Below are 11,881 nucleotides of genomic sequence, written 5' to 3'. Positions count from 1 at the left end.
AATGAAATAGAAATTTCCCTCTGATCTATCTTTTCAAGCAGACATATCTTCTTCAACTTTTTTTTGTTGCCTTTCTTGACATCTACCTCCTTACCTTGTCTTACTGATTCCTCCAACACATGGAGGAGTTTTAGCATTTCATATGCATTTAAATCACCATTGTAGATATTTTAGCTGTAAAAAAATGAAATGCATTCCAAAGTCAACAAAGTTACCTGTTTCCTTTCCCAAGCTCTCAGTCTCATGTCACTGGCTCCCTTTAGGGAAGAAGGATAAGATGATTTTTTGCCGGATCTGCTTTGTCTTCACCCCATAGACGATTGGGTTGAGTGCAGGAGGGATGGCTACATAGAGGTTGGCAGCCAGTATGTGGAAGGAGCGAGGAATATTGTGACCAAAACGGTGGGTGAGGACAGAGAACAGGGCTGGTGTATAGAATATAAGAATCACACAAACATGGGACCCACACGTGTTGAGGGCTTTCTGGCGGGCATCTCGGGATGGAAGGTTAAAGATAGCACGAAGGATGAGAGTGTAGGAGATGCCAATAAGGATCAGGTCTGATGTTACAGTCATTACAGGTACAGCAAAGCCATACCAGATGTTGATGGAGATTTCCGCACAGGCGAGTTGGGCAACACCTATGTGCTCACAGTATGTGTGCGGGATGATGAGTGTTCGGCAAAAAGGCAGTCGCTTTAATAGGAACACACATGGGAAGATGATACAAAAGCTCCTGCTGACAGTAGCCATTACAATCTTAGTGATAATCTGGCGGGTGAGAATAGTGGTATATCTTAGGGGGAAGCAAATAGCAACATAGCGATCAAATGCCATAGCCAGCAGAATGGCAGAATCCATAGCAAAGCTGTAGTGGAGAAAGAACATCTGAGTAAGGCACGCAGGAAAGGTGATTTCCTGAGGACCTAGCCAGAAGATGCTGAGTGCTTTGGGTACACACGTATTAGACAGGATGATATCTGTAGCAGCCAGCATGGAGAGGAAAAAGAACATGGGCTCATGAAGGCTGCGCTCCACGGAAATAAGGTAGAGAAGGACGCCGTTGCCTGCAAGGGCCACAAGGTAGATAATAAAGAAGAGGATCCCTATCCAGACATGGAATTCCTCCAGCCCCGGGATTCCCAGTAGGATGAGTGGGCCCGGCTTGAAGCTGCTCAAGTTGAATGTGGCCATCAGAGTCTTGGGTTGGGTATGTCTCACAGACTGAAAATGAGAATTGCATGGCTTATGGTTACAGTGATCTACAGACATCCACCTCTGAGCCTTCTTCAATATTATCATCTCACTTTCAGCTCTGTAAAGGGATAAACTATCTCTTGTCTCTTCTCTTTATTAATAAATACCTGTCGTTTGTTACAATTTTAAGTCATAATAGAAGCAGTATCAAAATAATTTTTTTCCCAGAGACTCAAATCACATAACTCCAGTCATATAATTTTAGACCTGCCTAGTCACCAGCAATCCAGAAAGTTTTCTAGGAAAATAGGTGCCCCAAATACTATTAGGTGGAGAGACAATGACTAGTTAGGGATTTGGAACAAAGTTCATTGTAAAGTCCCAGCCCTGGTGAACTGGAATAACAACTGTGGGGTCTCAAGGGCTTGAACAAAGGCAGGCTCAGTGTCTAACAGTAAAGCAGACCACACAGTCTCTTTTCTTTTTTGCTCTTTCTCCACAATAGAACTGGTTCTGGCCTGGTTCTCATCAGTATTGTAGAAAAGTTCACCAACATAAAGAGGAGAAAAATATTCTTCCCTTAAGACTAAGGTTTAGGTGGCTTACTCTGCCTTCAGATATTCCCAGGTTGGAAAATTTCCAAGAAGAGACACTCTCCAATAATTTACTACGTCAGATTGGCCTCAAGGAAAGAAGAGAACCCTCCTCCCCTCACAGAAGACACCCCAGCAGGGGGAGTCCAGTCTCTGGGTAAAGTTTTACCACAGCATTCTTGCCCCTGGCTAATCTATATAATGATTCATTCTTGTGAGACTTCACTGGAACAGTTGGGTTCTTCCTCTAAAATTCTTCTATTTATGACATGATACACAAATCTTTTTCTCCAACTTCAGTTGTTTCTCATTTTTCTTTCTACCTGTTCTTGAATGTTGTGCTCTATCTGTGTCTGCTGCTTTCTAGGTCAGCAAACTCCACCTCGGTGATATCCCCAAATGCCATGACTTTGTGACTCCTCTGTTGAAGATTCTGATGTTTATAATTTTGAAGATAATCCTCTCTCCTCAGGTTGGAGCTAGTTACCCGACGCCTGCCATCTTAGAAACCCCACAAGTGCATCCAATTCAGCTTGTTCCAAACTACCCTATTTCTCGTTCCATTGCTCCAAATCTGTTTCTCCTATAATGCTTTCCAACTCAGCAAAGGATAGTATAACACAGTTTCTCAGTCTAGAAGCCTCGAAATTATCTCAATCCTATTCTTCCACACACGGTCATCTTACTCATCTTGCAAACAAGTATCTTGTTACAGGTGCCCATTCCCTAATAACTCTGTCTTACATCCACTTACTGCTGTCTCCGCATTGACTGCTCTACCCCACATGCTATCATCTCTCACCAAGACCTCTGCATTCTATCTCAAATGTACCAATTTTCCTCGAGCAATTGAAGGCAGATGGGATGTAAAGTCTATCCCAACTGGAAAGGAAGAAAAATGGAAAGGCTATCATTCCAGATAGGAAGAAATGGCAAGGCTGCAGTCAGCAGCAGTAAATATCCTCAGTGCCCAAATCTAGGCGGAGTCCATTTCATTAAAAATAGATACAGTTACAGCAGAGGTCAATGTATAGAGAAGCCTCAGCTAGGTTTCAGGATCCAGGATTTTGGTTCCCTATTCACTGCCACAAAATTATGTGTGAGCCCCCTGGCCCACATCCCATATACTCTACCACATATACACCCAGGTGACACGTAAAGGAAGAAAGAAGGACAAAATGGAAATTGGAAGGACAAGCTATTACAGACAAATAATAATAAAGCAGGAGGCAATAAATTCCATGACAAAAGCACCACAATTAAAGATTAATCCAAATGAAAAATATATAATTCCATTAACGTTAATTTAAGTCTTCTTACAGATCACTAAATCAAAGCCCTTTGATCATGTGGGAAAAATGACAAGGGATGTGAGTAATGAAGTCATATAAGAAGAAACTCTAATGTGTAATAAATATGTAGGATATTCTCAGTCTCATAAATAATTAAACTCAAGATAAACATGAACGATGAGGCATATTATGTGTCAATTGAGAAAGACTTAAAAAGATCAATGGTATCATTGATAATATCTATCCTGTGAAAGGTCTGAGGAATTAAGTTGGTATAACTATTTTATTTTATTTTATTTTATTTTATTTTATTTTATTTTATTTTATTTTATTTTATTTTTTAAAAGATTTTATTTATTTATTTGACAGAGAGAGAGAGACAGCCAGCGAGAGAGGGAACACAGCAGGGGGAGTGGGAGAGGAAGAAGCAGACTCCTAGCAGAGGAGCCTGATGTGGGGCTCGATCCCAGAACGCCGGGATCACGCCCTGAGCCGAAGGCAGACGCTTAACCGCTGCGCCACCCAGGCGCCCCGGTATAACTATTTTAGAAGGGTTTGCTGTATAACATTCTTAGATAGTAATTTACCAACGTGTATCAGAACATAAAATGCATATATCCATTCCCCAGAAGTTCCAAATATAGGAATGCTTCCACAGATACAGTTATATATTTTTTAAAAAATGGCACAAAGATATGCACAGCAGGGGCTCCTGGGTGGCTCAGTCAGTTAAGCATCTGCCTCTGGCTCAGGTCATGATCCCGGAGTCATGGGATGGAGCCCCGCGTCAGGCTCCCTGTTCACCAGGGAGTCTGCTTCTCCCTCTGTCCTTCACCCCTCTTTCTCTCTCTCAAGTAAATAAATAAAATCTCTGCTCTCTTTCTCTCTCTCTCAAATAAATAAATAAATAAAATCTTTAAAAAAAAGATATTCACAGAAACGTTTACCATATGAAATTTGATCGAAATTATAATATGAAAAAATGGAAATGATTTTAACATTTACAGTGTGTTCATACAGTGCAAGCATATATAGCTTTCAAAAAGAATGAGGCAAAGCTTTTTGTATGGGAATCAGAAGATGCCAAAACAGCACTGGATTCTACAGCACACATACTGAAATTGGAATGATACAGAAAAGGTTAGCTGGTAATATAATTGAAGGGTAACATAATTTCAGATTATTTTTAAAAGTAAAAAATATGTAAAGAAAATGTTGTAAATGATAATAAAAAGGGAGATGATGCTATTTACGAGTTAAAAATAAAATGGCATGCTTACATCGGAAACCGGGGATGTACTCTATGGTGACTAACATAATATAATAAAAAATCATTATAAAAAAAATAAAATAAAATAAAATGGCATGATTAACTTGAATACATGGGTTAAATGCATAAACACATAAAACAAATTAAACACATGAATAAATTACATAGTATATTTCTGACTCAAGAATAAATGTGCCCAAAGAGCAGAATTTATAGCCTCAAAATTGGCTGCAATTTTTGTAATACTATACGCAATTGGAGGAATCAAGATCAGTGAGAAAATACTGGATAATTCCACAAATAGATTGGAAATTATTTGTTATTTATTACCAAAGAAAACATAGATGGATCCATAATTTGCACTAAGTAAAATAAAATTCCTCATGAGTCAAAAAGATATATGTAAATTGTATCACAATAAAACCTCTAGCTTATATTAGAAACGTATGCACCTGAAATGTGTATGAGAATGAGGTCTTTAAGAAGCATATTTAGGTGAATAAATAACCAGCAAATATCAAATAAGGCAGAAAGACAAAAAGGTAGATACAGCCTAGAAAATGGAACGAAGGATTCACTAAGTGGCAAAACTTCAAAAGTAGTAGAAGCTGCTTTGAGATGCAAAATTTTAAACACATTATCAATTGAATAAGAAACAAATAATATAAGTATATTAAATATCCACAATTGGAAACCAATTAAGAAGAAAAAAGTAAAAAATGTAATAAGTAGAATTAAGTCTCTAAAGTCACAAGTGAGCTACATAAACATAATCATTAAAATCCAGATTAAAAGACAAAAAAATTTCTAATGACCAAGATATATTTTTTAAACAATAATGGTATTTTGAAATCAATTCTCATGCTCTGACAATTAAAGTAAAATTAATGACACTCAGGAAAATATACATCAACAAACATGATTGATGAATAATCATAAAACCTAAATAAACCAATTTACATAAAATAAAAGTTTGTCAGAGACCTATCTTCCTCCAAATGGTGCCCAAACTAGACAATTTAATCAATTATGTCTTCTTATATTTAAAGAGCAGGTAATTCATGTAGGATACAATTGATTTCTAAGCATATAGGAAGCCTGAAAATCTAAGTTAATTTTAAAAGCTAGTAAAGCTATTTTGTGAAACCTAAATATATTCATTTATTCGAACACTATTTGTAAGTCCTAATAGGTGCCCAGATGGAGTAGAAACTCATTCCGTAAACAGGGAACCAAGTTTAATAATTACTGTGGTGAAGTAGAGAGTGAGAGCCTGAATTAACGTAACAGAAGAGATTAATTGACTTCAGAAAGATGAGAAGACAGAATTGGTAGGACTTGCCAGTTGACAGAGGGGTGATGAAAAGAGGAGCAGTAACGGTGCTGAAACATCAGTGAACTCTTCCATCTCAGTGAACTTGAAGTCAAGTTTGTCTCGTTTTATTTTGTTTTCTTGGCTTCCACTTTGTCTCCTGATTTTTTTTTGAAGAATTTATTTATTTATTTATTTGAGAGAGAGAGAGAGAGAGCACAAGCAGGGAGAGCAGTAGAGGGAGAGGGAGATCCAGGGAACTTGACCTGAGCCCAAGGCAGACACTTTAACAGACTGAGCCACCCAGGTACCCCGTCTCCTGATTTTAGAGAATAATTTTAAAGATTATTCAAAATATGCCCATTTGTTTACTATCTACTAAAGTAAGCAAACGGACATTAACTTGAAGACACGTTACCTGGTTGTGTGGGTCCTATCCATGACTGTAGATCTCTTGCTGCTTATTCTCATAACAAGAATTTGCAAAGAACTCATGGTTTTCTACTTAACACCATGGCCTAACTGACACCCACATAGTCCCTCAATGTCACTTTAAAGACTTTGAAAAGTTTGCCTTGTCCAATCATAAACAAGTGTTATATTAACTAACCCCAGACCCCAGATAAGAATATCAAAGTGGAAGCGGCCTTACAGCCTTCTCCCATGTCAAAAGTGAGATAACTTTAGTCCACTGAATGTGTCTCCACCAATTTAAGCTTCTGGGAATACTCTTGCCTGATTTCCTTTTCTCCTACATTGGTCTTAGAAGTTTCTTCAGCTTGGTCCATTTTCTGTCTATCTCTAGCTAACTTTCTTTCATCTACAGTACAGAGCACGCTTTCCTGAACAATATCCAAATTAGGTAATGTTCCCAGGCACACTCCTGGCACTCCACATTATCCAATCAGAGCACTTACCAAACTATTCTCATTTTATTTTACTTGGCTTTCTCACTTAATAAATGGTAAACTTTAAGAGAATAGATATTGTGTCTGCTTATTTCACTATTCTATCCCTAGGACACCAGCTGCCACAGAGGGTTCAATAAGTTCTTGTTGAGTAAAATAAGTTCTTGTTGAGTGGCAGAGGGTCCAGTGGACTTCACAATGAACTTGATCATCCAAATAGTGTTGTGAGTACGCTGTCATTCACCCACACAGCCTCAATCTTATAGCCTCGCAGCCTACCATAAAACCACAGGTAAATTGGCCACCTAAACACTAGACAATTAAAGATCTGGAAAAGCATGAAAACTTGCTTCCCATCATTAAATACTTCCAAACTGGATGAAGGCTCCCACCAAACAAACCTAGGGAATCCCCAAACACTGCACACTCCACGCCACAAGATGGTCTGGAAGGAAGGATGCGGCTAATGTGGGAAATTAGTAGCACTTTCCTCACCTAACTTCAAAGTCCTATATACAAAAATGGCCTGTGGCTTCACATTTCCTTTCTTGAAACTTGTCAGATATCACGAACTATACATTCTCTTTAATCTACTAGTATTAGTACTCTTTGATTAGTCCCTTTGACTACAGACTCCCAAATAGGATTTTGCATTTAGCAAACATTCTACTCCCACCTTATTTACTGGTCTTTGACAGATTGTTGAGCATTTTTGCCCTCCCTCCTAAGGCTGGGGACATTGAAATGACACATCTGTATCTCTACATGCCCTATCTCCTCCAGCACTAAACATAGGACAGGTCCCTCAGTAATAACTTGATCACAAAGTGTTATAATTCATACTTTGACTTTATTTCTCTTTTTTATGCTAAGTGTGTCTATGCAAATATCTTTCTTCAGTCCCATTTTAGGGAAAGGAATATCCATGGTTGGTCCGAGGGTCACAGAAGGACTATTTTAAGACCCATTCCAGAAAACAACTGTTCAACTGCGTTTTGCACTTGTGTCTCTCTATGGTGTGTAGGGTGGGTGGCTATCTCAGTGTTTGCCCCTATCACCCCAAAAGAACAACAGGACACTCATTCATAAATGCATTCATGAATACAAACCACTGCTTACACATATAAGATAACCTAAAGATCTCTGAGATGGCATATAAAATTTCAATCTCCAGGTGTCTGGCCCCAGTTTGAAACGGTCAGTTCTAAATCTATCATGACCACTCATGCTTGCTTTTTATTTATTTGTTTGTTTGTTTGCTTGCTTGTTTATTTTTACATCCATAGCATTATAATTCTGATCTTTAGAAATGCCTAGAAACATTTTAGGGAAGTAAGTGGCAGGGGCTTAGAATTAAGCTCCTAATAGACACCCCTCTTTCACACCGTTCTCTTAGCATGAGTGTCAGCTCTATAATCTACATGTAGAATTCTAATCTTGTCCTTTCCTCTCTCCTGGAGCCCCCTCTTTCCTCACCTGCCTCTTTCCTCTTCACCAGCTCCTTTTCTCATCGGCTCTACTCCATTACTCCCTGATAGTTCTGCACTGCTCACCATGGGCTTATACCTTGCAGATCCTGGTCCCAGAACTGCTTTGCAAAGGCAAGGTGATGATCAGAGAGTGCAGAAACACAGCAGGTGAAAAACAGACCAAAGAACAAAAGAAGCACTTCCAGGATTAGTAAGGGCAGGCACGGGGACATAAGGGACAGACATAAGATCATGTTCACAGTAGGGAAGAACTAACACAGAGCTTGGAAGTGTGGAATGCAAATGTACTCTCTTGTCATCTCTGGGAATTAGAGACAGGTTAGAACAGAGGGCCTTGAACCCAGGGGACCCATAGGCCTCAGGTCCCAAGGCTCCAAGTCGGTCTGGGACATGAACAAGGATTCAACCAAATTAACACTTCCCTGGCTTAGAAAGTTACACATCAGTTCATATTAGTGGTGGCTTGGAAACTTTGGAAGAATCCACAATTATAGCATACCTGAGCCTCAGCGGGGTCTTGATCTAGTTTGATCAGTAATTTGATAAAGTCTGGCCAGAGTCATTCTCCTACATGTCAGCCTCGTTATAGAGCTCCTCAAAGTTCTTGTGCAGAGACTGTTTCATTTTCCTCTGAATCCCTAGCTGAGAGTACTTCACAGTGGAAAATCAATACATTTCTATTGGACTGAAATGCATCTGCTTCTAGCCTTAACAAAACCCTGGAGATAATTCTCAGTGGGGCTGCATCTCTCCAGGTGTGAAGAGGCCTCTCCTCTTAGATACTTACTTCATGTTCAGTCTTGCTTGGTAGTTCTATCCATCTTCCCGCAGTGGAGAATCATCACTAACTCTGTGTTCAGTCAATTTTTTAGACTACACGCTAGTAATCCGTTTGTTTAGTGCAAATGTCTAACACAAAGCACACACAAAATTGAAAAGCATAGCCAGCAAGCCAGGGTAAGTCTCATCCTTCCAACAGAACCCTACATCTACCTTCCAACGACCAACAAGGAAGCCTACTTTCAATGCCCAGTGACTAACCATCTGGAATTTATCGCTGTTCTACTCATCCCTCCCTTTGTGCTCTAACAAAATACTTTAACTCTTTTGGAAATCAGTTTTGGCATCTACAAAAAGGGAATAATAACTTAGAAATGCTTAATTTAAAGAAGGGCTCTGAAGAATAAGTGGGGAAACAACTATCACCTTACTGTGGAAAAAATAAGTCTTTTCCATGACTCTCCATAATTTTCTCTCTGATTATTTAGAATTACAAAGGTAGAATCTTACCAAACGAAAGGGATTTCATTCATTCATTAAAACTCATTCATTTCAACTCTTCTATTCAGCAAACATTTATTGCATTCCTATTACGAACTAGGAGCTTGTGAATGATAGGAATGTAGTGATAAAGAAGGCAGACATGAACCTGGTCTTTGATAATACATAATGGAGGAACAGACATTAAACAACTGAGTATACAAGCAATCATCATATTAAAGTTGTGGTAAGTCTTAAAATGGAAGGTACCTTGTGCAATGAGAATGCATATGAGAGATACTAGTCTAATAAACAGGACTAAAAAAGGAATATCTGAGGGCGTTTTTAGTTGAAGCCTAAGCAGGAATTGCCAAGCAAAGAATAAAGAGAAAGCACAAGTAGAAGAGAAAAGGAGACATGTGATGCATTTGAGAAGCTGAAACGAGGCAAGTATGGTGGTGTACTGTCTTAATTCATTAACAGTAGTATGTCTATCTTGTGCCGTCATTTTCTCCAACTTCTCCAAAATACAGGACTAACTTCGTTAAGATTCATCAAGATTCCTTTTTTTCAACTGAGTATGTAAGAGAGACAGCTGAGTTTAGAACAAGTTGAGTTTAGGATAAACAAGACAATGACGGCGATAATATACTATGGAATCTAAACTGGTTACAAAAGGAAGAAAAGAAAAGTTAGTGATAATGGCATCAAGAAGGAGTTTCTGACAAAGTTTGAATATGTATGAAACCTTTATTGAGAACACATGGTGGGTCAGATATTTTCATATAAAAAGGCGTAAGAAGACACCTAGGACTAAGTTTCTGCCTTCAAGGAGCTCATAATGTAGGTGTGGATAGATAAATAAACAAGCGAATAAGGCTGATGGCTTGTAATTGTGGCAAGGATAAAGCAGCCCTACCTGTGTATCTTCTGAACTGCCTAAGGGCATTATAGACAGCAAAGAAAATATCAGCACACACACACACAGACCCACACACGCACAGAGGATCTTATCTCAATATACCAATTTTACTCTTTGTTTCTTACTTCCAAGTAATTTAATATGTTCATCTTGATTAAATCTATGGCTTCTTTTTCAGTGGAGATTGTAGGCAATGGGCATTTTTATCCTGGGATAGTTTCTTAAGAGGGACATAGATGGCTCCTACCCAACTCAACTTAATGCACACTCTACTCACACCAACTTCTTGTTGATGTTGTTTTAAATAACCAGACATTGAGTATGACGCACACAAAAGAACATCACTTCTGGAATTACTTGCTCAAAGAGACAGGGATGTGCAAATTAAGTGAAAGAAACATAAATGAAGTGTAAATAAATGTAAATTAAATGTAAGGTTCTGACTTTTTCATTAAATTCTTCCATTCCTTGCATTGGTCCCAAGGACAATGGAATTATTGAAGAAATGCAAGGTGCAAAGTGACACAATCCTATGAATTCTAAAATGATCGTTTTAGCTTTTATAGAGAGAGTGGATTGAATGGAGCAGGGTTGGAACTCCTTTAAAAAGACGACTCTGAAATATTCTCAGAGGGACAGAAAATAGAAAAGGGTCCAGGCAAGCTCAATGGTCATGATAAAAGTGAGAATGTCACGTATATATTCAATGGTATGACTTATAAGCACCTTGAAATCAAATATTTAACCCAAATATTGATTAAATTTTGTTGGAGCGTGACATAGGATAAAGCAAGGACAAGCCACAGCTTCCTGGCTTGGGAATTCCTGTTGCTGGTAGTGCCATTCATTCACTGTAAAAGAAGACTGAAAAGGAAGGGCACTTTTTATGGAGGAAGTTAGTGAGTTTCCAGGCCAGTTTTGGAGAAATTAAGTTGGAGGTGTTCGTAAGCCATTCAAGGGAGTAGATATCCAGGAAGCAATTGGATAAAGAATCCTGGATCAGACAGACCTGGGTTTGGATCCTAAATCTACTAATTGTCTTTCTGTAATCTTTGTAAGTCTCCATGTCCTCATCTGTGAAATGAATTAACTGATATTACCCTGTCATAATTATTTTTAATTCAATTGATTAATACTTTGTAAAATATGGACCAAGGGTAGTGAAAATTTTCTTGGAGCATGCAATTGAAGGAAACAGATACAAAAGACAGTCAGCTCTATGTAATTTGAGATGGGTAAGGAAAAAAAGTAAAGCAAGTACAGGATACAGGAGGAGGGATTAATAATACAGATACGGGACTGAAACGCAAAGCAGTAAGTTTGGTGGTTATAGTTGAGATCACTGATAGCTACTGAAAGAGGGAACACAGGAGCCTTTGTCTTTAACTTAGGAACTGAGAAATACAGGGGTGAGTTGTCTGTTAGAAAATATCTAGCCTTCAAACATCTCAAAATTAGCAACAGGAAAAACGTAAACCTGCGTATTAGTGCTCTTGTGTACCCATCATTACCCTCTTCATACAAGTGGTGAGAAAACTGAACTAAGAACACCCCTGATTTTCTGAAAGTCCAGAAGATTTTCTTTCTCTCTTTTCTTCCCTTCCCATACTTTGCACATGGCTAGAATGCTAAAATTT

General features: G+C 38.5%; 1 protein-coding gene across 1 annotated transcript; it reads right to left on the bottom strand.

The window, feature by feature from the left end:
* Nucleotides 1-246: 246 nt before the first annotated feature.
* LOC103680043 (olfactory receptor 52H1-like) lies at nucleotides 247-1,194 on the bottom strand. The gene has a single exon (XM_008709570.1). The coding sequence runs from the start codon at nucleotides 1,192-1,194 to the stop codon at nucleotides 247-249; it is 948 nt and encodes a 315-aa protein (XP_008707792.1).
* Between the last annotated feature and the right edge of the window lie 10,687 nt (nucleotides 1,195-11,881).

This window comes from Ursus maritimus, unplaced genomic scaffold (genome assembly GCF_017311325.1).
Source record: "Ursus maritimus isolate PB19 unplaced genomic scaffold, ASM1731132v1 scaffold_16, whole genome shotgun sequence".
NCBI lineage: Eukaryota > Metazoa > Chordata > Mammalia > Carnivora > Ursidae > Ursus > Ursus maritimus.
This window is presented reverse-complemented; position numbering and strand designations above follow the sequence as displayed.